We start from the raw sequence: 26972 nt of genomic DNA, 5'->3' as shown, positions 1-26972 counted from the left end.
TATTTTGTGAAATGGCCTGGCTTCTGTCTGGACAGTCACAAGATATGGGTGTGTACGGGAGAGGCTATCAGTGTGTTCTGGGTGATGGGTTCTCATAGTTCTAATAGTCTGTGATGGATCTTCATCACTCCCTACATGGCAGACATGTAATGGCACACAATTAAACAGCATGTTAATCATTCAAACACTCTTCACGAAACTGACTAGTAATTGACTGGCAATTTAGTTAGTGGTCAATTACATTTCTATATCTTGGGTAGATGTTCCTTGGGTGGATCGATGTTGTTAATTAGTTGACTTGCTTACTGTTAACACAAAATTCATGTAACTGATGGTAACAGTGTGAAGATTCATAGAAAATAACCCAAATAAGTGGCATATAGAAATGTCATCAGAAATATAAGGTTACCTTAGATCACAAGCTCATACAAAACTGGAAGTTAGGGAGGGATACACTCTAGGTCATGAATCAAGTTCCTTGTTTTTACCCACAACTTTATTTAAAGAGACAAGAGGGTAAGTCTGGGCAAAATCTCAAATGATTGCTGAAACACAAATAATTCACATACATCCCCAGCAACTACTTGTCTTCCTCTAAATCCTGCCATTTTTAATATCCCCCCAAAAAGTGAAAGGTTTTATAGGGAAAATAGGGAAACTCTCAGCCTAAAGTCAGTCAGCTCATGCTCTTTCTTCTTTTACATTTAATAAACTACAAATGAACTCCAATTACTGTACAGTCAAGTACGGTAAACCAACCACCATTTACAAGAATGTGCACAAAATAAAATTAGGTCAGTATGTAGGTTAGTTAGAACTGATGAAAAATATGTTGGATGATCACTGAGGTCTGTGGTGTGTGTTGTTATGTGTGAGGTGAAGTAAGGTAGGAGGGAGATCCCTTCACCACAGCAGACACTTTAACTCAGGAGTTACACTTTAACTGAGGTTTGTGGGAAACATTCAAGTTTGTGAAAGCATAGGTTTTTGCAAACGTTATTATGTACAGTAAATGCACTTTGATGTTGATTAAGATCCAAGCAAATTCACACTTCATTATAGATTGCACTCCATAGCTGTCTGAGAATGTAACTGTCTTTAAACCATGTTGTTATAATCCCTAAGAATGTGAAAGAAAACAAAACATTTCTACATTATCATTCAATTTAACAGCAAGATCATGCACTGTTACAAGAGAGGTTTTTCATTATTATTTTAATGTTATCTCAATAAAAAGAAAATCACATCATTGTAATAATATCCCAGCATGAAAATATTTCATATTACAGTATAAACATATATATTCAAACAAAAATGAGCTAACATATAGATAGCAACCAATACGTTGGGGGTCTTCAGTATTTACTGGTGCATACTTAAAATACATCTTTATCTGTAAATGATTTAGGCCAAAAAGGTGTAATGGTAACCAATTTCATCCAATGAATCTATGACATTTTGTCATGTTTCGATAAATTATGGACAATCAGATATATATCATAATGGAAGTCAAATAACTGTGCAGCGTGTGTTACATTCATGCATTTCAAGAAAAACATAAATAACATCAATAGTGGTAGAGCCTTGCGATGATGAAATGTGGAAATCAAAAACATTTCACAGTTTTTTGCCTCTCGTGGGCAGCAGAGACAAGTTAAATAAGAACTGACTCCATTTACTTCTCCCAATCTCAATAGCCAACAAATGCTAAAGTTGGCTTGATTCTCAAAACATTTACATGTCTGATGCACATTTGACTGGAAACTACCAACCTCAATATGAGGAGGTTGTTGCCAAAGCTTGGGAAAATGTACAGTTAGCTATACTGTAAACCATGATGACTAACATACTAACATGCAGGTTACACCTCAGGAATAAGTACCTTTTTTATGCAACCTGGACTGACTCAACATTGATGGGCAGTGGCAGAGCAATGGTTTTGGTGTGCATAATGGAATACAATGTATGTGCCCTCGATTTCCCTCGTGCAAACATTTGTATCTCATTCCACACAGCCTTAGAAACATAGGTGTTTACTAATGGAGTTTCATTTTTGGCATTCACTTCATTGCATATGTTTTATTACTGGTGTATTGCATTGCTATTGACTGAATAATTGATTGATATAATTGAGTGCATTGTTTAGACTTTCACACACAATATACAGTGACAGATACAGGTTGTCAAAATAGCATGCTAAATTCATAACATACCTACTGTTAATCTGTATATTTTTGCATAGTTACTCATACGTGCAAAGACATTCCCGAAACATGGTGAGTGTTAGAACCTACTACTGTAGGTTGTTGAAGCATAAAGTAACTGTCCAGTGTTTCAAGATTTCAAAATATTATTACTTAGAATAATCACAATCTAATGCTTTTTTTTAAACTATTGTGATAAGCAGCTTTTCTGTGTTGGAAATCTGTGGACAAATACAGGTCATAAAAAATATGAATGCAAGTACACCAAGATGGAGCATTTATTCATCCGTTTGCTTGACTTTAGTTTTAGGTGCAGGTTGTGAATTGCATTTTGTGAGGGATGAACATGCATCCTGTTCTCAAAAGGTTTTGGATTTCATACCATGGAATATTTTGGTTCTGACTGGCTTAAAAGATTTATATATTACATTTAAAGTGTGCATTATTTTATACATTAGATTTAAACAGTGCATTATTTCCCGATAATGCGTAGTATATGAGTCAATTAAGTTCATTCTTGAGCTGTTTTGTAAGTTATGCTAGCGAGTCTGTTTAACTGGTAACCAAGTCAACTACTGTAGTTTTCCAACATATAAACTGCTTCAGTGGATTCTACTAGCAATATCGTAGACAAAAAACATCTGATTGTGTTTATTAATTTGCATAAGCAGAGTTGGATATTGTATCCACTGCCATGTAAACAAACAGTGCACCTTCCACTGGTTCACTAAACAGTTACTTTAAACATTCCCTGATCAAAACTTCCTAACACCAAACCAATCCATATCAAAGCTTTGCTTATAGTTAGTCAGTGTTTGAAGTGTGCCTTAACCGGCCAGTTAATAAAATGACAGACTATCACAAAATATAGTAAAAGAAAAAGTCAAAGATCACTTGCACAGGGTGGTCGTGTCCAAATTCAAAAAGCGAATGTTCATTCTTGTCTCGATCTCAATATCTTTCAATATCTGAAAATATACCGTGAATCTTGTTTTACTACAGGCAAATTTCGTAGTATAAACTTCAAATTTGTGTACTCTAAAAACAAGGGCAATGTGCAGTTTACACCACAACAAAGTGGCCATCCCACCACTGTTTTTGCAAATAGCCTAGTTTCTAAAGCAGGAAGGGGCAAACCTCTTGTCTCAAGGGTCACGTTAATTTAGAAATTCAGCCAATATGCTTATAAAAATCAAGTTGATGGCAAGAAAGGGCAGTAGAGAAGAATCGTATATTTTGGCTTCTAATTGCATAGCGCCAACAAAACTAAGGTTACAAGGCCTACTTTGTATGTTTGTAGGTATGAATCAAAGGTGAGCCCTTTAAAGAACAGTGCAGATTAAATGGACAATGCAGCAAACTTACTTAGATAGTCAAATTACTTAAATACTAAAAACCTCTGAAATAAGAAAATCTACACCAGTAATATTTTTTTTTAACAAAAGATGTTTAGTACAAACCTTCAGGAAATGTTCAAATGTGATCCCCTCGTAAAACTCATCCGGCTCCTGCAAATAAATTATATTAATGGCAGATTTGGGGATTTAGGTAATGAATACTTTTCATTACATGCAGTTTGAAGGAAGATGCAACTTAGTGTTTGTGCAATTTTCTAACTAGCATAAAGTGCAATGCATAGAAGAGTGAAAGAATAGAAGATAACGATGATTTCCAGTCTGGGTGCTAAGATAGATTCTTGTAAAATTTGCTTCATACTGAACACAGACACATAAATATTGCACGCACCTTCTGATCTTCTGGCCAGAGAACGCCAAAGGCCTAAACCATCACTTTTAACAGAATAGTGTAAAATCTCTCCCAATAGTATGATGTTTATAGCAGCGTGTCCTATCAAAAAATTATAAAAAGCAAGACAAGACAAGAATGTACTGCCCACCATGTGACCCATGGAGATACTGGCCACCTCCAACATGGCGGCGTCTGCTATGCCTTTGGCTGTTTCCTTCCCCAGGGCTCCGCTTCGAGACAGCAGCTCCTCCACTACCTACAGAAAATATAGGCGCGGCAGTCAGAATAGTGGAAGGCAGATAGTGTGTTTGAGTATGTGAAGACAGATAGTGTGTTTGAGTATGTGAAGACAGATAGTGTGTTTGAGTATGTGAAGACAGATAGTGTGTTTGAGTATGTGAAGACAGATAGTGTGTTTGAGTATGTGGAAGACAGATAGTGTGTTTGAGTATGTGGAAGACAGATAGTGTGTTTGAGTATGTGAAGACAGATAGTGTGTTTTGAGTATGTGGAAGACAGATAGTGTGTTTGAGTATGTGGAAGACAGATAGTGTGTTTGAGTATGTGAAAGCAGATAGTGTGTTTGAGTATGTGGAAGACAGATAGTGTGTTTGAGTATGTGGAAGACAGATAGTGTGTTTGAGTATGTGAAGGCAGATAGTGTGTTTGGGTATGTGAAGGCAGATAGTGTGTTTGAGTATGTGAAGGCATATAGTGTGTTTGAGTATGTGAAGGCAGATAGTGTGTTTGAGTATGTGAAGGCAGATAGTGTGTTTGAGTATGTTATGACAGATAGTGTGTTTGAGTATGTGAAAGCAGATAGTGTGTTTGAGTATGTGAAGGCAGATAGTGTGTTTGAGTATGTGAAGACAGATAGTGTGTTTGAGTATGTGAAGGCATATAGTGTGTTTGAGTATGTGAAGGCAGATAGTGTGTTTGAGTATGTGAAGGCAGATAGTGTGTTTGAGTATGTTATGACAGATAGTGTGTTTGAGTATGTGAAGGCAGATAATGTGTTTGAGTATGTGAAGACAGATAGTGGTGTTTTGAGTATGTGAAGGCAGATAGTGTGTTTGAGTATGTGAAGACAGATAGTGTGTTTGAGTATGTGAAGGCAGATAGTGTGTTTGAGTATGTGAAGACAGATAGTGTGTTTGAGTATGTGAAGGCAGATACTGTGTTTGAGTATGTGAAGACAGATAGTGTGTTTGAGTATGTGAAGACAGATAGTGTGTTTGAGTATGTGAAGGCAGATAGTGTGTTTGAGTATGTGAAGGCAGATAGTGTGTTTGAGTATGTGAAGAAAGGGCAGTGGCTCACATGTCGGTATTCTTCCAAAGTGATCGTTCCATCGTTGTCTGTGTCATGCATGTTAAACAGGACTAGAGAAAAAAAGACACAAGTGTTTGAACTGTGAACTATCTCTTAGAAAAGATTTTGTCAGTTTGCACACAAGGTTTGACCAAGATTTGGCATCCACATTAAACCCAGCCCTTTCTCAAGGATAGAATTACAGATTTTTCACCAATTTGAACTAGCAACCTTTAGTTACTGGTCAATACTGTGCTTCAACACTGTTGTTGTTCGCTCCTTGGGGTTTCTGGCTGGGTGTTTTGGAAAAGCACTTTATGACAATTGCTGATGTAAAAAGTGCTTAATAAATAAATTGGATTGATTTATTGAATGAATAACTAGCTGTTATTGGTCTTACACTCGGAATGTGAAAACATTTTGTGATATCCACTTTAAGATGATGACCCCGCCACATCAGCGACTCTCAACGGACTCAGTCAATATCCATAGGTATCTGACGCTGCTCGCTTAGCACAGACATCTACAGTAGGGGAGTGCCCATCTCCTCATACACTTATCTGTAACTGTGTCTGTTCGCCATGGCTGATACCTTGTAATAAGATATACATGCGATTGGAAAACCCAGAAGTTAACTTTAAATGTGTTTCAAATGCTGGTAAAGCCTACACCTCAGCTGTGTGCTATAGCACCATCACTCAGAAAACTAGAGAGGTTCTGATGTTCCTTTAATTACTCAAACATTCTTTATAGTTTAAAAATCCTGACAGCTGAAATGACAAGTTTACCTGGCTATTGTGTAAAGCCTGTATAATAATGCATAGCCGCGGGCTACTTCCCTTCTGTTAACATGGCGGTGGACAGGTCATACATGATGCCATGTATCCAAACAAGCTTTCTGGGGCCTTTGGTAGCAAAACAGCTAAAACCTCGTTAAATTGCATGGCATCATGGACTATGTTAAGTCATAATTGATGTTAGACCAAAATCTGACTGCCTCTACCAGGGGGCAAAAAACTGTTTTGTTGCCTTTTAATACATTTGCGCAGAACTAGACATCTTGACACTGCATGTCCCTGAAAATAACATTGTCTAGGCTAACCGATTTGCATAGCGTGAGTAGACAGTAGAGCAATGGTGAAGTTGAATTTTTCCTTGCGGAAACATTGCTGACCATGATTCTTGGTATAATTTGCATGTCTGTTTGCTGCTGTTCACTCATCTTTGCATGGCTACTTTTAGTGAGGCCAGCCTAAGATTATCCTACTATTTCCTTTTCATTCAGTCATGTCATGTAGCTACAGAAATCAGACAACCAGTGTGATTGATCTACAATGAAGCGAAAGGCTGGGACTGCACATATATGCCTTTTTTCAAGAAAATAATAGTAAGTATAGTTAAATTGTCTTTTTAGCTAACGTTAATTTATTCACTCCCTCTTAGTTTGGGAATAATCACCATCTGTCAAAAAATATTTTATTTCACTGCCATTTCGAAGAAAGTACTTTTAGTGCCTTAAAACCCAATTTATAATTTGATATAGAAATAAAAATGGCTGCATTGAGCCATAGAAATGCAGGAAAGTATTTCTGCCGGAGCACCCTCAGACCCCACCCTCAGACCCCACCCTCAGACCCCCTGTCAACCTGTGCTCCCCACCAGGTTCAAAAACAGACTGCCACTGACAGGTTGGCCATCACGTTCTGATTTTCATTGTAGCACACTGTAAAGGGCTTACTCTGAATGTGACATTATAATACATAATTTGATCGTATTACAGTACACCTACTGTACACACCTAGGTGTCAAATGGACTACATACTGTATTTCAAAGTATTTTACTGAATTATTCAACTCACTAAGCTAAACACCCAGGCAGGACTGACATTTTGAGGCCCACATGAAAATGTGACTGTTTTTTATCAACTAAGAAAAAAGTACATATTTTTCTCTTCCAGGCCAACACTAAGAAACAAATGTTTGTTTATATTACTAACAGGGTTTCCAACCCTCCCAACCCAAAACAATTATTATGAAAACATGATAGAAAGCACACATACAATCCTTTTTTAAAGATGTGGATGCTTGTTTTTATATAAAATAAAAAGCTTAATTAATTATTAAATTGACAAAATGTCAAGTTTAAGGTACTTTATGTTTCTGATTAGTCTCTCAGATCCTCTTACACTGGGCATTTGAGTTAATGCATTACATGTTTATCTCTGTAAATGTTTTACATCATTGCATCTCTAGTTCTTCAATGCACACAGATTCTTCACAATTAAACACAGTATGTCACTTAAAACCCCCTTCCCTGATAACATGACAATACTTCACAAATAGTTAGAAATGAACAATGTGGCAGGCCATTGTAAATAATTTCATATAATACTGCATATTGTACTACTATTGCAAGTGTGTTACTATATTAGTCCAGTAGAGGTCTATGTGCCACTGTTAAAAATACTACCTGTGACGTAGTCTGAGTGGAGTTGCCAAGACAACTTGTCTAAAGACAACTCTATACTAACCCATATGTCTACTTACAGTATAAACACCACAAGACTATTGAGGATGTTGGCTTTCATTTCCTATGCCTGCCCTTTTTCTTCCATGTGTGGGAGAGTTCGCCATCCCATTTACTACATGCTGCAAAATCATTAAGAATGACCTCTGTACTGTGCCCGCCTCACTAGTTAAAACTTCATCTTACTTCCATCGACACAGAAAACAGTTTGAGTGGACTGCACAAACAAACTGCCCGGCCCATGCTCATCATCTGGACGTCAACACCAGCACAAACCACATAGCCAAGGTTCAAGTTTAAGTAGTTTCTTTTTTCAAATGCATTAAATAACACAACGTCATCCTGCACAAATAAATTCTTGTGGACACGGCACACGACGTCTAAGCAGTAAGAATTAAGAGATATGTAAAGCAAAAAAAAAGTAGCAATTTTTAGGATGGGGAATATGAACAATACGGATAGAAATATTGAATATTATAGATACATATGAGTGTAATATGCTTATGAATGGTACATACAGAAGAATACTCTAATGCACATTGGCCCTCATTTATCATTCTTGCGTAGAAACGGGCGTATATGTTGGCGTACGATTTTGCTTACACTCCTCTCACCGCCTGATTTATGAAACTGTGCGTACCTTTAAAATCCAGGTGTACGCAATACCTTCCCTTGATAAATGCCGCGACTGAAAATGATCGTCATTAGAATAACACGCCCCTATATATTCAAGTCTCCGCATCCCCCACGCCCTCATTTTACGCCATGGACACACGGAAGACGGCAAAAAAGAGAAACTTCTCTGACGTGGAGATTGAGACGATCACCAGGGAGGTAGAAAGCAGTTTAAAAAAGCGGAATAAAAGATGATGATGTGATGTGGAGTGCCATTCATTCACATTAATAATTGCATTACAATTTGTAATATTCGTCTTATTATTTTATTACATTTATTATAAATGACGTTTATTGTTATTTAGAAGAAGAATGTCGTTCCATCCATCCATCCATCATCTTCCGCTTATCCGGGGCCGGGTCGCGGGGGCAGCAGTCTAAGCAGGGATGCCCAGACTTCCCTCTCCCCAGACACTTCCTCTAACTCTTCCGGGGGGACACCGAGGCGTTCCCAGGCCAGCCGGGAGACATAGTCCCTCCAGCGTGTCCTAGGTCTTCCCCGGGGTCTCCTCCCGGTGGGACGGGACCGGAACACCTTCCCAGGAAGGCGTTCCGGAGGCATCCGAAACAGATGCCCAAGCCACCTCAGCTGACCCCTCTCGATGTGGAGGAGCAGCGGCTCTACTCTGAGCTCCTCCCGGGTGACCGAGCTTCTCACCCTATCTCTAAGGGATCGCCCAGCCACCCTGCGGAGAAAGCTCATTTCGGCCGCCTGTATCCGGGATCTTGTCCTTTCGGTCATGACCCAAAGCTCATGACCATAGGTGAGAGTAGGAACGTAGATTGACTGGTAAATCGAGAGCTTCGCCTTGTGGCTCAGCTCTTTCTTCACCACGACAGACCGATACATCGACTGCATTACTGCAGAAGCTGCACCGATCCGTCTGTCAATGTCGTTATTATTATTTCTATTATTATTTAAAAGAAGAAGAATGTCATTTTTATTATTTTGTCAGTCTGAATTATATTTTGGTCATTAAAAGCCTTTTATTACTGAACCCAGTCCGTGCGCAACTGCCGGGCCTAACACTGAAACGTCATGTAAAGCGCACAGGCTCGCATCTGAAGGAATACATATAAATCAAATGCTTTGGTAAAGTCACACAAATTAAACATTGAAGTCCATGCTGCACAAAAATAAACACTGAAGTTTGTAATTATTATGTTGTTGTTTTTTTTAGTGGGTCATAATATATCATATCTTTTAGTTTGTCAGTGCGTTAGGATTTTTTTTTCTGCGCATTTCCGCACTAACTCAAAACGTGCGTACACCACCTCCTGAGCTGGCGTAGGATTTGAGAGTGCCGTACGCCAACGTCCATATTGATAAATCTCAAAGTCACCGTGGTTTTGGGTGTACGCCAGGTATACGCTGGAAATTTGGTGTACGCACTTTTGATAAATGAGGGCCAGTGAGTGGAGTTTAGACCAAAAAGCTCTATTTTTGTCTTATCTGACCACATGACCTTCTCCCATTCCTCCTCTGGATCATCCAGATGGTCATTGGCAAACTTCAGACAGGCCTGGACATGTGCTGGCTTGAGCAGGGGGACCTTGCGTGAGCTGCAGGATTTTAATCCATGATGGCATAGTTTGTTACTAATGGTTTTCTTTGAGACTGTGGTCCCAGCTCTCTTCAGGTCATTGACCAGGTCCTGCCGTGTAGTTCTGGCCTGATCCCTCACCTTCCTCATGATCATTGATGCCCCACGAGGTGAGATCTTGCATGGAGCTCCAGACCGAGGGATATTGACCGTCATCTTGAACATCTTCCATTTTCTAATAATTGCGCCAACAGTTGTTGCCTTCTCACCAAGTTGCTTGCCCATTGTCCTGTAGCCCATCCCAGCCTTGTGCAGGTCTACAGTTTTATCCCTGATGTCCTTACACAGCTCTCTGGTCTTGGCCATTGTGGAGAGGTTGGAGTCTGTTTGATTGAGCGTGTGGACAGGTGTCTTTTATACAGATAACGAGTTAAAACAGGTGCAGTTAATACAGGTAATGAGTGGAGAACAGGAGGGCTTCTTAAAGAAAAACTAACAGGTCTGTGAGAGCTGGAATTCTTACTGGTTGGTAGGTGATACAATGTATCACCTACCAACCAATGTGATTTTTTAGATTCTGTCTCTCACAGTTGAAGTGCACCTATGATAAAAATGACAGACCTCTACATGCTTTTGTAAGTAGGAAAACCTGCAAAATCGGCAAGGGTATATAATACTTGTTCCCCCCACTGTCTATAGGTTTTGGTGCAACATATGCTGCCATCTAGTCTTTTTCAGGGAAGGCCTTGCTTATTCCAGCAGGACAATGCCAAACCACATTCTGCACATACAGTGAGGTCCGGAAATATTGGAACACTGACACAATTTTAATAATTTTGGCCCTCTACATCACCACAATGGATTTGAAATGAAACAACTGAAATGCAATTGAAGTGAAGTCTTACAGCTTTCAGCTGTACAAAAAAGATCATATGAAACGTTAAGGATTGCAAACATTTTCATTTTTCATTTTTAATACTTTGTTAAGAATCCTTTGCAGGCAATGATTGCTTGAAGTCTGGAACACATGGACATCACCAAATGCTGGGTTTACTCCTTTGTGATGCTTTGCCAGGCCTTCAGCTGTCTTCAGTTGTTGTTTGTTCATGGGTCTTTCTGCCTTAAGTTTTGTCTTCAGCAAGTTAAATGCATGCTCGATCGGGTTGAGATCAGGTGATTGACTCGGCCATTGCAGAATATTCTTAAAAAAGGCCTAGATTGCTTTTAACATATGTTTTGGGTCATTGTCCATTTGGAAAGTGAAGCGCTGTCCAATCAACTTTGCTGAATTTGGCTGAATTTGAGCAGACAATATATCCCTATGCACTTCAGAATTCATCCGTTAGTTTCTGTCTTCTGTCGCATCATCAATGAACACTAGTGACCCAGGGCCATTGGAAGCCATGCATGCCCACACCATCACACTGCCTCCACCATGCTTTACAGATGATGTGGTATGTTTCGGATCATGAGCTGTTCTCAATACTTTTTTCTTTCCATCATTCTGGTACAGGTTGATCTTAGTTTCATCTGTCCAAAGAACGCTGTTCCAGAACTGGGCTGGCTTTTTTAGATGTTTTTTGGCAAAGTCTAATCTGGCCTTTCTATTCTTGAGGCTTATGAATGGTTTGCACCTTGTGGTGAACCCTCTGTATTTGCTCTCGTGAAGTCTGCTCTTTATGGTAGACTTGGATAATGATACAGTAAGCCTACATCCTGGAGTGGTTTTTTCTTCACCATGGAAAGGAACCTACGATCATCCACCACTGTTGTTTGCCGTGGATGTCCAGGCCTGTTTGTGTTGCAGAGATCACCAGGGCATACTTTTTTCTCAGAATATACCGAACTGTTGATTTGGCCACTCCTAATGTTCCTGCTATCTCTCTGGTGGATTTTTTATTTTTTTTGCAGCCTAAGGTTGGCCTGTTTCACTTGCACTGAGAGCAATTACTTCCAAATGTGAATGCCACACCTGGAATCAACTCCAGATCTTTCTGGAAGAATGACCAAATGAGCAGGATGCTACTGATGTCCTTGCGTCAAGCCGGTGGTTTTCTATCATGCTCTCATAAAAGAAAACCACTAGCTACATATAGTTGGTTAATTGGATCTTAAATTGCTTTGATTACAGAAAGACAAAACAAATGTACTTTAAATGTACTCCACATGTATTTCATGCTGTTCGTGTATTATTGTTCTGCAAATGCTATTGGATATTTTAAATTTCAACCAAGTGGCGAATGTTGCATTCTAATGTTGCCATATCAAGTGCTTCTGTGTTACTTCTAATCAAACTAACAATAAAAATTGCAAACTAGTGGTGAGATGCCATTTTTTTATTTGAACAACAACAATCTTTAGCTGACTTTTAGTCACGCTAACATGCTACCTGACACGTTGATACCGACTAATTGGTTATGCACATATTTGATGTTCGAAGTCCAGGCTAATGCTTAAACCCCTGCACCAGTAGAAATAACCTTTTCAACCTGAAAGATGATACCCAGAGCTTACCCAGTACGCAGATTTATATCAATAGCCCATCCTTCAAGTGGTGAATATTACATTTTCACCTTCCACGATTTGCTTTTGACCATTCTATCATAAAGACATTAATCGGCCTGGGGCACTGCATAAACTTGCTATAATGCTTCAATGTAGGCTTTTCATATTCAGACTATAAACTTTCATTACTTTTCTATAGCTTATTCAAGGTTGCAATATAGACAACGCATTAAAATAGCTAGCTTAATGAAATGGAAAGAAATAAGAATAATATTGGTAGTAGTACTGACATTAACAGGTCATTTAGTAGGCTTATATCCATGCCCTTGTCCAAATATGTCTAGAATGAGAATTTCACTGGAGTTATTACTGTATATGGTTATGTTCACACAAACTTCAACCCTAAACAGCCTTACCTTGACGTTAACAGTTACCTAGACAGGTAACATTGATATTGTGTTATTATTAATACTATAAATGAGGACACCAACACATTTCCACCCTGACATGTGAGTGTACTGTCAACAACCTGCGTCAGTATTCAGAGGTTTTAGCCAAACAAGAATTTCTGGAAAAAGACTATTTGAGTTTTGGGATATTTTTGTAAAGCTGTAGGGGTTTCTCCTCATACTCAAAATCAGTAATCATTTCTGTTTGTCACAAGTGATGACCCGATCAGGACATTAAAAAACATACCCCCCCCCCCCTGGTATCAGTCTAAATATACATATATTTTACTTTTCATAGATTGTTTGAAACCTGGAAATAACACTATAATAACAGAGATCAAATGTTTAATCCCAGAGATAGTTGGTAAAGTCTTTCTAAATGATTAGTTATTACAACAGTTAGTTATGACAGCTATGACATAATGCCATAAAAGGTCACCCATCTGTACGGTCCTATTTTCGTGACAAAACTTACAGCGGAGTTTCTCCCTCCTGATGTTTTCTCTCTGTTCCTCTGTCATGTTCAGTGCTGGAGGTCTGAAGTGGGACATGACCACCAGAAACTCCTCAAAGCCAATCTCCTGGACTGTCCCCTCACCGTTCTGATGGAAGTTTCTACAGCATCAGGTCAAAGAACAGAAATACTTCAAATGCGAGTCTGTGTTACATATCAGAAAGTACCAATGGTTCATTTTTTGGAAACAACTCATATATACAGTATATAGAGTCTGGAAGCACGGGTAATGGCACTTTTCAAGTTCAAATGGATGAATGGAATAGTAGCTCGTAATGTCTCCCTTGATACATAATATAATATTAATTTACTTGCTGTATACTAATATTTCCTGTTTGGTTGATCAGTGTGGTCAAATTTACATTCAAAACCCCTAATTCACTGAAAACATTTAGAGAGTCAAGCCTTGTGTCACGGTGCAGGAGGCAGGACACAGGAGCAGGCGCATAATAGCACGACATACTTTAATGTAGGCTTACAAAAAAAACAAAGAGGCAACCAAAAACTGTGGCACATAGCACAAACAATCCACCCAAAGTGTGGCAAATAGCTGAACTAAATAGGTCCCCAATTAGAGGCAATGAATTAGAAGCTGCTTCTAATTGGGAAACACAAAAACCAACTGGAGATGGCTAGAGGCCTCTCCCCTGCCAGGTCCCGACTATGGCCCCCAGCCTAGCACAGAGATGGCTAAGGGCATAGCCAGGATGTTACACCTTGGAGTGTCACGTGAAGAGATGAGCTGCGGAAGCCCCTCCTTCCAGGTGCTACAAATTCCCACTCGTCCCTATTTTGCTTCTCACTGCACTAAATCCACTGAGAACTAATTTGAGCATCACAAAATCTAGCAAGAAATATGACTTGGTCTTGTCTAGCCAAAAGGCTATTTCTTTGTACACTTTGGAGCATGTGTGCTAAGGCTGTGTATCCCCCCACCACCCGAGAAAAAACTAAAATGCACTTAACTTTGATTTCTCCAGTACTGACTTTGCCAACCAATTGCTTTGATTAAGGAAAGTGTACTTATTATGATTCCAAGACACCTTAAGAGGAATGCACTTATTCTAAGTCGCTCTGGATAAGACCGTCTGCTAAATGACAAAAATGTAAATGTGTGTCATGTTTCTTCAAAAACAAAATACTATCTGTCATCTGTTTATTAGCCTCTTGTCCCATGGATTGTCGTTTTTACTCTTAAAGGGATACTTCCCCTTGTTGTCTCGTATCCCTTGGCTTGGGTCAGACATCCAGCTGCACACAACAGTCAGCTATAAGCACTATTAGAATCAAATCGCCTTTATTAAAAAAGTCCATCTATGCAGTATACAGGTGCTGGTCATAAAATTTGAATATCATCAAAAAGTTGATTTATTTCAGAAATTCCATTCAGAAAGTGACCTTGTATAATGTATACATTCAATCCACACGGACGGATATATTTCAAGTGTTTATTTCTTTTAATTTTGATGACTATAACTGACAACTAATGAAAACCCCAAATTCAGTATCTCAGAAAATTAGAATATTGTGAAAAGGTTCAATATTGAAGACACCTGGTGCCACACTCTAATCAGCTAATTAACTCAAAACACCTGCAAAGGCCTTTAAATGATCTCTCAGTCTAGTTCTGTAGGCAACACAATCATGGGGAAGACTGCTGACTTGACAGCTGTCCAAAAGACGACCATTGACACCTTGCACAAGGAGGGCAAGACACAAAAGGTCATAGCTAAAGAAGCTGGCTGTTCACAGAGCTCTGTGTCCAAGCACATTAATAGAGAGGTGAAGAGAAGGAAAATATGTGGTAGATAAAAGTGTACAAGCAATAGGGATAACCGTACCCTGGAGAGGATTGTGAAACAAAACCCATTCAAAAATGTGGGGGAGATTCACAAAGAGTGGACTGCAGCTGGACTCAGTGCTTCAAGAACCACCACACACAGATGTATGCAAGACATGGGTTTCAGCTGTTGCATTCCTTGTGTCAAGCCACTCTTGAACAAAACACAGCGTCAGAAGCGTCTCGCCTGGGCTAAAGACAAAAAGGACTGGACTGCAGCTGAGTTATGTTCTCTGATGAAAGTAAATTTTGCATTTCCTTTGGAAATCAAGGTCCCAGAGTCTGGAGGAAGAGAGGAGAGGCACAGAATCCACGTTGCTTGAAGTCCAGTGTAAAGTTTCCACAGTCAGTGATGGTTTGGGGTGCCATGTCATCTGCTAGTGTTGGTCCACTGTGTTTTCTGAGGCCCAAGGTCAATGCAGCCGTCTACCAGGAAGTTTTAGAGCACTTCATGCTTCCTGCTGCTGACCAACTTTATGGAGATGCAGATTTCATTTTCCAACAGGACTTGGCACCTGCACACAGTGCCAAAGCTACCAGTACCTGGTTTAAGGACCATGGTATCCCAGTTATATTTCGTGGAGCTCCGCCCCCTAGAGGGGCTTTAGCTCCTAGTGGTTTACCCATGCCGCGTCAGCGGCCGTACTGAAAACTCATTATGCAAGATGCATCAGCCAATCAGGGCACGCCTGCCCCTATATATGACCCGTGAGCCCAGAGAACGTCCTCCCTTTTTATTCAGCAACAGTTTGTTGAATACGTCTGATTACTCTCAGCCTGAGAATATTTTTGCCGTCGACATTCTTCAGCTCGACGTTCTCAAGATGAACAAGTATTTCGCTGCCGCTTGCCGCTGCGGCCCGACCCTGTCTTCTGACCAGGATCCGCATTTCTGCATGTGTTTCCTGCCTGGGACCGGCACACGACGCTCGTGACGGTCCTCACTGATCCCCCGGCTTGCTCCTCCTGCGCCGTCCTGTCCCGCCCTACACGTGTGGAGAGGGCAGCCTACTTTCAGCAGGAGGTGGACGTCCCCGCCGTGCTGAGCTCCTGCGATGACAACGACGAGGACGACATGCTGTCAGTGGAGGACGTTTCTACGCAGGACCGCACTCCCCTGACGCAAGCGAGCTCGTTCCCTTCCCACATGGGTTGTGGTGGCAGTTCCCAAGACTCTCCTTCTCTCCGGGGAGAACTCGAGGACGACTTTTCTTCCGCTGCCTCTCTCCGTCCGCCCCCTCTCCGCGTGGAGTTTGCGGGTATGATTGAGAGAGCAGCTCTCCGTATCCAGCTGCCTTTGCCTCCCCTGCCTACACCAAAGCAGCCTTCGGATATGTACTTCGGTTCCTGGGCTGAGCGAGTAAAACCGATGGACTCCCCTGCTCCTGAGGTCCGTGGTTTTAAAGGCTTCTCCGAGGGTTCCTGGTCTGCTCCAGCTTCTGCCAGGGCGCCCGTCAGATCCTACGCCACCTTCACCAAGGTCCATGGTTGTCTCGCTCCTATCAGCTCTGCCACTCCGCCGTTGGAACCCGAGCTGGCCGCTCACTTCCTTCCTTCCTGGGGCTGGTCCGGTAAGAAGCCTGCCCTGCCTTCTACCAAGGACCGTTTCTCAGGACAGCTTTGGGACAAGGTTTATGTTCTGGGATCTCAAGCCCTGGCCGCGGCGAACAACGTTGCTCTCCTCGCGTCAGCGGCTTCCCACATCTTGGACCGTTTACCTTCCCTGTTGTCACGTGACGTCGAGGAAGTAGCGGCTAATCTCAAGGCTATCCTCCACCTTAACCAGGCCCAGACTGTCTGCGCTGGCTGCTCTGTGGCGCCGGCTGTCGTCGGTCACCGTCATCTGTGGCTCTCTCTCTCCTCTCTGCGTGAGTGCGATCGCGCACCCCTCCTCAACACTCCTCTCTCCCAGGAGGGCTTTTTGGCGACGCTGTCCACACGACCATAGCGTCTTTTAAGAAGACGGACGAAGGACGGAAGGAGCTATCCCGGCACCTTCCTCTAGCCGGTTCATCTGCCCGCTCTGCTACATGGTCCTCTTCCCATCGCCAGGGTTCTTCTGCCAGACGTCGCCAGCGCCTCCGCTGCTGCCCCAGCCCCTCCTGCCACGGCTTCAGCTCCTGCTCCTCCTCCGGTGCGTCGCAGACTACCCGCTCCCAGACTCAGCGTCCCCTGGCCGTCTAAGAAGCCCAGACCATCCTGACTAGGCGTGGAGCGGGCTGTGAGTAGCAACGTTGCCCTCACGGCCCCCGTCTCTTCCTTCACCAAAAGAGCAAGGGCTGAGTCTGACGGCGTCGCAGACTCGGCCCGGCATTCTTTACATTTTAATAAACAGGCTAAACGTTACTTGGGCGTAAGTTGTGCTTTTGTGCAGGCTCAGGCGGTGTCTGAGACTGTTAAATCACTTGAGAATTCCACATGCCCTAGTTTGCCTCCTTCGGTGGCTAATAGAGACTCGGTGAACGCTCTCCCTGTCTCTATGCCAGCCCCGTTGGATATGAGCAGTGGCGCAAATGAGCGGTTTTTCCCTCATTCGCCCTGCAGCTGGTAGGTTCTCTAATGTGTTTACTTGTGCACGTTCTATTCCTTTCCCTGCTCTCTGTAGGGATAAGAGTTCTGTTGGTAACTGTCAGGATAGCGAGTGTGTTCGGGGTGTTATAAGTATAACTTCTCGCTCCTCTCTACCTGCCAGCTCTGATAGACTTAAGTGCCGGCTAGCGGTTTCAGAGTCGTCTCCTATCCCGCTACCCGCCAGTCAGGAGCGTGTTTGCTCTCAGAGTCCTGCCCGGCAATATTGCGTTTGTTTTCACTCGCCGTCAAGGAAACGCTCGCATATGCATTCGCCGGTTTCCTCTCTCTCCCGCCACTCGCGGGTTGCCGAGCTCCCTGATACTTCGCCCGTTGTTACAGATGTAACTGCGGCGGCATCTCATTCTGCTCGCAGCGAGAGGATCACACGTCAGGGATCACCGCCGGCTTTCGCCTCTGTCTCGCTTTCTGCCCTCCCTGACCGTTCCAGTCTTGCTTACCCTACCCGGTGTCTCCTTGTCAACGCGTCCCCACTCAGGGTGCAATGTCCGCGTATGCAAATACCGGGCTCCACTCAGGTTCCTATGAGTGAGAGCGCAGGGTTTCATGTACAGCGGGATGGCTCAGTGGTTAGCGCAATTGCCACTCAATCGGCGGACCCGGGTTTGCCCCCTGAGGCGGCAACAAATTTTTCTCCTGTTTTTTCTCATCCCTTTCTCCTCCTGCCCTCCTTGGGCCGTGTCTCTCCCTCTCGGGTCGAGCTCGGCGGCGGTAAGGGCGGAGAGGGAATTCGAGTCTTTCCTCGCCAACGCCCCCCAACTACCTGCTCTTCCTCTCTCAGAGCATTATTGGGAGTGGCGTCAGCATTGTTCCATGTCACTGTGGCTCGATCGAACGATCAAGCTGGGCTATCTGATCCAGTTCAGATCTGTTCCTCCCCCCTTCTCGGGGATAGTGGAGGCGGTGATGTCATCGCCGGACAGGGTGTCCGCTCTACTGTCGGAGGTGACGGAACTGTTGAGCAAAGGAGCGATCTCCGAGGTCCCGGAGGATCTCAAGCAGAATGGTTTTTACTCCCGTTACTTCCTGGTTCCCAAGAAGACAGGGGGAGTGAGACCGATCTTGGACAAGCGCAATCTGAATGCGCACGTGGCCAAGTGCCCGTTCCGCATGCTCACCACCAGCCGTCTGCTCGAGGCCTTTCTACCGGGGGACTTCTGCTCGAGCTTAGACCTCAAGGACGCTTACTTCCATGTCCCGATCGTTCGCAGGCACAGGAAGTTCTTCCGCTTTGCCTTTCTGGGAAAGGCTTACGAGTATACAAGGATTCCATTCGGCTACGCTCTAGCCCCACGCACCTTCTCCAAATGTCTGGAGTCGGCTCTGGAGCCTCTACGCAGGGAGGGCATCAGGATCCTGGCCTATCTAGACGACCTCCTAATTCTAGCGTCGTCCCTGGGACTGGCCAGGTCACACACTGTCCGTGTGGTGTCCTTCCTCACGCGACTGGGTCTCGCGGTGAATTGGAAGAAGAGTGCGCCGAGACCAGCCCAGCAGGTTTCTTACCTGGGTCTGGTCATGGACACACGCACAATGAGAGACTCGAGGGCTCTCGATCTGCTTTCGGCTCTCAACCTTTGCCGGCCGCCCTGCCAGGCGCCCGGCTTTCGCGCACCACCCCTGGCCCCGGGGCCTCTTGTACGCGTTCCCTCCGCAACGCTGCATAGCGCGCCTGCTGGCTCGGATCAGGACGGAGGGGCTTCGGGTCTTCCTGGTGGAACCCGACCGCCCCGCAGCCATCTGGTATCCGGAGATGATCCAGCTGCTGGTGGACCGTCCTTGGTCAATTCCGCCCAGACAGGACGCGCTGTCACAAGCGGAGGGCTCGATTCTACACCCTCCAGCGCTCTCAGGAGCCCTCAGGGTCTGGCACCTGAGCAGGTCAGGCTCTTGAACAGGGGTTTGTCCGAAGCCGTGGTGCGCACCATCCAGGGCGCTAGGGCATCGTCTACATCCAAATTATATTCCTCTCGCTGGAATATGTTTGTATCATGGTGCGCGCAGAGGTCCTCGGACCCTTCGTGTTGTCCTGTGGAGGAGATTCTGTCATTTCTGCAGTATCTCTTCGATATGGATAGGTCTCCTTCGACCATCCGCGGCTACGCATCTGCCATCTCTGCGTGCCATGAAGGTTTTGCTGGAAAAACTGTTTTCAGCCATCCTCTTCTTCGCCGTTTCCTTTCGGGGACGAGCCGTCTGCGCCCGACGGTTAGACTGGGCACTCCTCAATGGGACCTGGCTAAGGTGCTGGGCGCTCTCTGCGCACCCCCATTCGAGCCCTTACAACAGTGCTCTCTCAAGTTGCTTCCCTTAAGACGGCCCTGCTTGTCGCTCTGTGCTCCGCCAAACGGGTGAGTGATCTCCGCGCTCTCTCTGTGCGCCCCGGGTGCTATGCCATCAGAGAGGACTTGGGTTGCGCTACGTTGAGACCTAACCCATCCTTTGTGCCGAAAAGTATCACGAGTTCTTTTCGCTCAAGGACCATTCAACTACAGGCCTTCTTCCCTCCCCCGCACGCTCGGGAGGAGGACGAGAGGCTTCACCGTTTGTGCCCGGTGCGTGCCCTTGCCTTGTATGTGGAACGCACCAGGTCTATCAGATTGACTCCCCAGTTGTTTGTTTGCTATGCGAACTCCTCGTTGGGTCGTCCGCTTTCCAAACATCGTCTGTCCCATTGGCTTTGTGACTGTATCACTTTGGCCTATGGAGCTTTGGGTTCCGTTGTCCCGGAGGGTCTCCGTGCACACTCCACGCGGGGTGTTGCTGCCTCTTCTGCCCTTTTCCACGGAGTCAGAGTGGATGACATTTGCACCGCGCCGTCGTGGTCGACGCCTTCGGCGTTTGTCCGTTTTTATTTGATGGACGTGTCTCCATCTTCCCTCGTTCATTTTTTTTCCGTTTATGTTTATATCTTCATGCCCCTCATTTCGTGATGTGTGGAGCATGGACGTATATTGTTGGGCTTATGCGGGATGGATACATTTCCCTCTCGTGGAGTTCAACATCCCTTCTCCCTGCATAGCTTATTTTCTTACGCTATGCTGGAGGATTCCTTCATACGCATTCGAGCATCACCTTCTGACTTTGTCAGCTGTCAGGATGTTCGTCTTGGGGTAATTGGGATCGGGATTTTTTTACTGATCCTTTTTTAGCTTACTGGTGTTCCGGCAGGGAGTACATTTTTGGCTCGCTCGCTCCGCTGTGAACCACTAGGAGCTAAAGCCCCTCTAGGGGGCGGAGCTCCACGAAATATAACGTTAGTTACCTATTGTAACTCTGGTTATATGAGTGGAGCGGAGCCCCCTAGACCTGTTGCCCTGCCGTCCCATGAGTTATGCTGAATAATTCGGGAGGACGTTCTCTGGGCTCACGGGTCATATATAGGGGCAGGCGTGCCCTGATTGGCTGATGCATCTTGCATAATGAGTTTTCAGTACGGCCGCTGACGCGGCATGGGTAAACCACTAGGAGCTAAAGCCCCTCTAGGGGGCTCCGCTCCACTCATATAACCAGAGTTACAATAGGTAACTAACGTTCTTAATTGGCCAGAAAACTCGCCTGACCTTAACCCTATAGAAAATCTATGGGGTATTGTGAAAAGGAAGATGCGATACGCCAGACCTGGGCTCTCATAACACATGAGCAGTGCTACAGACTGATCGACTCCATGCCACGCTGCATTGCTGCAGTAATTCAGACAAAAGGAGCCCCAACTAAGTATTGAGTGCTGTACATGCTCATACTTTTCATGTTCATACTTTTCAGTTGGCCAACATTTACAAAAAATATTTTTTTTGTACTGGTCTTAAATAATATTCAAATTTTTTGAGATACTGAATTTGGGATTTTCATTAGTTGTCAGTTATAATCAGCACATTTAAAAGAAATAAACATTTGAAATATATCAGAATGGGTGTAATGAATGAATATAATATACAAGTTTCACTTTTTGAATGGAATTACTGAAATAAATCAACTTTTTGATGATATTCAAATTTTATGACCAGCACCTGTACACTCACACAATGAATAGACAAAGAATGCATAAAAATTACACAAAGTTGACATACAATTACATACAAATGGGTGTTAAGCATACAATGACATTCGAGCAGACAGTCAATAATATAAATGGATTTGCAGTTTACAATACAACTATGTACTATAGAAAGATATAGGGAGATGAACATAGTTCAAATGCACGGTATGGTGGCAGTTGGCAGATAGGCTAGCGGTTAGAGCATCTGACCAGTAATTGAAAGGTGTCTAAATCGAATCCCTGAGTTGGTTAGGTGAAGAATGTGTTTTTCTGTCCCTGAGCATGAAAGTTAACACCAATTGATCCTCTATGTTGCTCTGTATAAGAGTGACTGCTAAATGAATTGCTGTGAAATTGAGTGCAGCAGTTAAGTTTATAGTATACAGGGAGATTGATGTGGCGAGCACCGTCTTATTACTCTCTATGGGACAGATGGCCAGTTTGGCAGGCGACAGTCGATGACCCTGTCTGCGGACTGTATAATAAGTTGTAGTTTACCCCTGAAGTTGGCAGACATAGACCAGACGGTGATAGAGGACGCGGGGATGGACTTGTACGATTGATTGGTAAATCCCAACCGAGACTGACTGGGAGATGTGTTAATCTTCAGCCACTGCCAAGCGGTACATCTGCTTGTTGCCCTCTTGGTATTCGCTGATTTAGCTGAATGATTCAGCTGAAACGACACCTGTACACTCAATCACAAGGGGGAGAGGTGGGGGGGGAGGAATTCCACCCCAGGAAATGTGAGTTGGTTGCTTGCCGTTGTCAGTGAAGCGTGTGAGTCATCTTGTCCTGGATGATGAAATTGGTGATTTCAGGTTAAAGGCAACAATTTGCTGTCCCACGTCTGACAGAGGAAATACCCTCCAACAGGTACGTTAGTGTGCGTCAGCAGTTCTTATCTGTGTGTCCCAACGACCAGCTTGCATTTGTTGATTTAATTGAAGCTTGTTTTTATGTGACAATAACCTTCTTGTACAGGGAATATTCGCTGTTCAATTTCAATGCTAGGGGCCTGTGAATACCTGGTTCTCCCGTTCGATCTCTCCCTTTTGTTTCAAATGTTCTCTAAAGTCCTAGATGCTTGTGAGGCACAACTGAGGTGCAAAGGGCCCCGCGTGTTAGCATATTTGGAAATTTGTTTCCGGCTGGAAAATCGAGGGAACAGGCAGTCTGCATCACTTTGTGGCAGCTCTCCAACATTCCCTGGGATTTATGGTGAGTCAGGTGAAAAGCTCTCTGACTCTCCGTCAGTTCATTCCTTTTCTTGGCTCCGAGCTGTACTCCGTTGGGAACTGTACACCTCACGAAGCAGGGTGGATAGCGATGGCCAGAGGGGGTCCACAAGGATCACTGACAGACCCTCCACAGTGGGATGTGTTGTCTCAAGCACAGGTCTGGAATCCACAGACAGAGAGTCGGACCCTTTGGACTTGGCACCTGATACATCCAATCTGACAACAATGTCCTCGCCCTCCCATGTTGTTGCCACATGATGGCTTGAGCGCCATATTTATGCTTTACACCAGTGACAAGCTACACGTATTGATGAAAGCAAATAGTCTTCCCCTGCCAACAAGGTCCCCAGCTCCTCCTCATGGACAAGGGGAAGAGCCGCTGTTCACACTGATTTTCCTGCCATTTGGGAGCAGAATCCTCACATTCAAGGGAGTCAGAACCAAATGTGAAAATATAAGCATTCGGTGCAGTAAGTTGTTTCTGAGGAGCGTATCTCCTTTTTGCTTAAATGTAACTTGCTAAAACATAAATATTAGACCAAACTATGATTTATAGCAGCAGGAAGGTGGGGCTTCTGGTGGCTCATCCTCTCATCTGGCCTTGTAGAGGCAGGGAACCTACCTTTTATCAAAGAAGGCCTCTATAATTTGGTTTCGAATTGGATTGCATGCCAGGTCCGGAATTGTGTTAAAGTCATCTCTCCTACAAGTTAAAAAATTGGAAGATAAGTAGGTGTGCACCAGAAAGCTGGTCAATAACACATTTTAATTAAATGAAAAGAAAATGCCTACATAAAACCTGTTAGGCTTGTTTTCAATAAAGGAATGGGCAGAACCACTTTGACAGATATGTATTATGCCAGAATTACTGTACACTCAAGTGTATCTAAACTTAAAAAATGCAACAGCACATTTATGCCACAATGTGGGACTTTCCAGAGTATATGAATGATAAAAAATATTCAGGAGTCCTACCTCAGCTTGTCTTCATTGTGGCTCAACTGCTTGAATCTTTTGTGCAAGATTCCAATCTGCTCGAAGGAAACTGAGGGGAAAAAAAGACTGTCATGAGTCCAAGACAGACAAGGACATCATGCCAGCCTAACATAACACGAGGACAGTTAGAAGAATGGAGCAAAAACTATCTGAATCTTCAAGAGGCATCTCTAATTAGGATGCCAAGAAGCACATCAGTACCCGCTGAATAGGCAGGAGCACTCCTCTCTAAAAGAAACGCTGCTAATGGATCACTATCTTTTTAACTTTTAAAAATACATACAATGATTGATGAGCTATCCATCAGTCTGCTCGATCTGACATCTGTAGGGCTAACATTGAGTACAGCTGGTGTCAGCAGAGAGTAGTGCTGAATGTTTACTAAGCATCTATATTTGATTCCATCTTCAGCCATGTCAAAACGGGATTTGTATATTCAGACGATAAAAACTATTGAACTTTGCGTTCTCTTGTTGTCATTGTGTATGTGGGACTATAGAGTTTAGCTAGATAAATAGTTCGCTATTAAGTGTGTAACAAATGGTGTATTATATGTTGTCTGACAAGAAATATCACTGAATTAAAAGGATAAGCTCAAAATATTCAAAAAGGATGAAGTTACCCAGTCATCATATTATTTGAATAGATTTGAATGTTTGTGTGTGTGGGACAGAGTGGATGAGAGAGTGAGTAAGGTTGTTTTTAGTGTGGAGACAATATGTTCCTCATGTTATGCTATAGGCAAAACCGTATGTTTAGAGCTGTTGGATAACCAGAGGTATGTGAAACTCACCCAGGGTGGGAAGATCAGACAATGTAATGGATTGCCAAGAAAACACCCTGTCTATTCATTGCCTTATTCAATGCTTGTATGTTTTTCTGAAGATATACACAATCTAATCTATTATTCATGCTAGCTCAGCAAAGCCTGCACTCTAAACTTACATAAGATACATGAATAAAAAAGTTGCTCAACATGAAATTAGCATTTTCAATAATTCATAGCCAGTGCACTGAGAATGTACATTATAGCCAACACATCTTTCTATTACCTTGTCAGAATATAACCTTTAAATACACTACCGTTCATAAGTTTGGGGTTACTTAGAAAGTTTATTGTTTTCAAAACAAAAGCATTTTGTGTCCATTAAAATAACATCAAACTGATCGGAAATACATCGTAAACATTGTTATTGTTGTAAATGACTGTTATAGCTGGATAGGGATGATTTTTAATAGAATATCTACAAAGACATACACAGGCCCATTAACAGCAACCATCAGTTCTTTGTTCCAAAGGTATGTTGTGTTTGCAAATCCAAGTTTATAATTTTAAAAGGCTAACTGATCATCAGAAAACCCTTTAGCAATTATGTTAGCACAGCTGTAAACTGTTGTGCTGATTAAAGAAGAAAAACTGGCCTTCTTTAGACTAGTTAAAAAAATCTGGAGCATCAGCAATTGTGGGAGTGATTACAGAATAGAACTTTCTCTTGTTCTGAGAAATGAAGGTTATTCCTTACGAGAAATTGCCAAGAAACTGAAGATCTTGTACAACGCTGTATACTTCTCCCTTCACAGAACGGCGTAAACTGTGGGAGGCCCAGGTGCACAATGGAGCAAGAGGACAAATACATTAAAGTATCTATTTTAAGAAACAGACGGCCTCGCGGTCAGGTCCTCAACTGGCAGCTTCATAAATAGTACCCGCAAAACACCAGTCTCAACATCAACAGCGAAGAGGTGACATCTGGGACGCTGGCCTTCTAGGCAGATTTGCAAAGAAGCCATATTTCAGAATGGCCAATAAAAATAAATCAGAGATCACTGGATCTCCACAACACTGAGCAGTTGTGGAAGCAGCTTGACTGTATGGTACTTAAGAAATGCACATCTAGCCCATCCAACTTCAGGAAGCTGCTTCAGGAAGCATGTGGTGAAATCTCCAGAATGCCAAAGGTCTGCAATGCTGTAAAAGCATAGCTAGAAGGACACAAATATTATTTCAATTAAAAATAATTATTTCCAACCTTGTCAATTACTATATTTTCTAATAATTTGCTATATTTCCTATTTGAACTAATTTCATGATGTTTAAGGAAAACAAGGACATTTCTAAATGACCCCAAACTTTTGAACCGTAGTGTACATAGGAGATTATCCTATGTCTGATTTTTGTCAAAAAGTTAATGTTCTGTTTGGGTTTTATTTTCATTTGTTTAGGATATGCCAGCTCATCTCTTTGCAGTGTGTCAGAAAGGAGTAGTAAAGTGCTAGCAGCAAATATCATTTTAGAGTAGTGCTGTTTGTAGCCCTACAGCAATCTTGAACTCAGGCTACTCTGAAAATAACCCCCAGAACGCACACGGTATGACGTTTGCATGAAAGGATTGTGGGGGCGTTCTATTTTACAGTAATGAAATATTCTTGTCAGAAAAACTAGAATTGTATACATACAGAAAAAACGTAATACTCACAGCCCGTTTTTTGCTGCAAAAATCTCTGTATTCTGGTTCATCAGGTAACGACTGTAAAGAGCCCATAACTCGAGAAACGCGCCAGCCGAGCAATCCAAACGCATTCAAATACTGTATGTTCTCAGGTAGGCTGGTGAAATGGAAACAGTGTCAGTTCAACGGAAGAGCTATTCTTTCATTAGCACATTTCCAACAGCAACTCGTGTTACAGATCCATAGACTACGCTTTATAATTAAGTCATACGCCAGTTTCTCCGAGGTCCTAACGCATTTTCGTCTGTCAGCGTCTGCAGTGCGCGCACTTCCGCTTAT

At 43.1% G+C, this 26972-nt stretch overlaps 1 protein-coding gene across 1 annotated transcript; it reads right to left on the bottom strand.

Annotated features, from left to right (window-relative positions):
* Positions 1-524: 524 nt before the first annotated feature.
* tescb (tescalcin b) lies at positions 525-26972 on the bottom strand. The gene is given in 9 exon segments (XM_013137092.3): positions 525-3172; positions 3665-3712; positions 4102-4209; positions 5274-5335; positions 13440-13579; positions 23810-23890; positions 24163-24232; positions 26661-26679; positions 26682-26972. Coding segments are annotated over 9 exon segments (651 nt in total). The 5' UTR covers positions 26727-26972; the 3' UTR covers positions 525-3094.

The sequence above is a fragment of the Esox lucius genome, chromosome 14 (assembly GCF_011004845.1).
Source record: "Esox lucius isolate fEsoLuc1 chromosome 14, fEsoLuc1.pri, whole genome shotgun sequence".
NCBI lineage: Eukaryota > Metazoa > Chordata > Actinopteri > Esociformes > Esocidae > Esox > Esox lucius.
The sequence above is the reverse complement of the archived record's forward strand: the minus strand, read 5'-3'. Positions and strand labels throughout refer to the sequence as shown.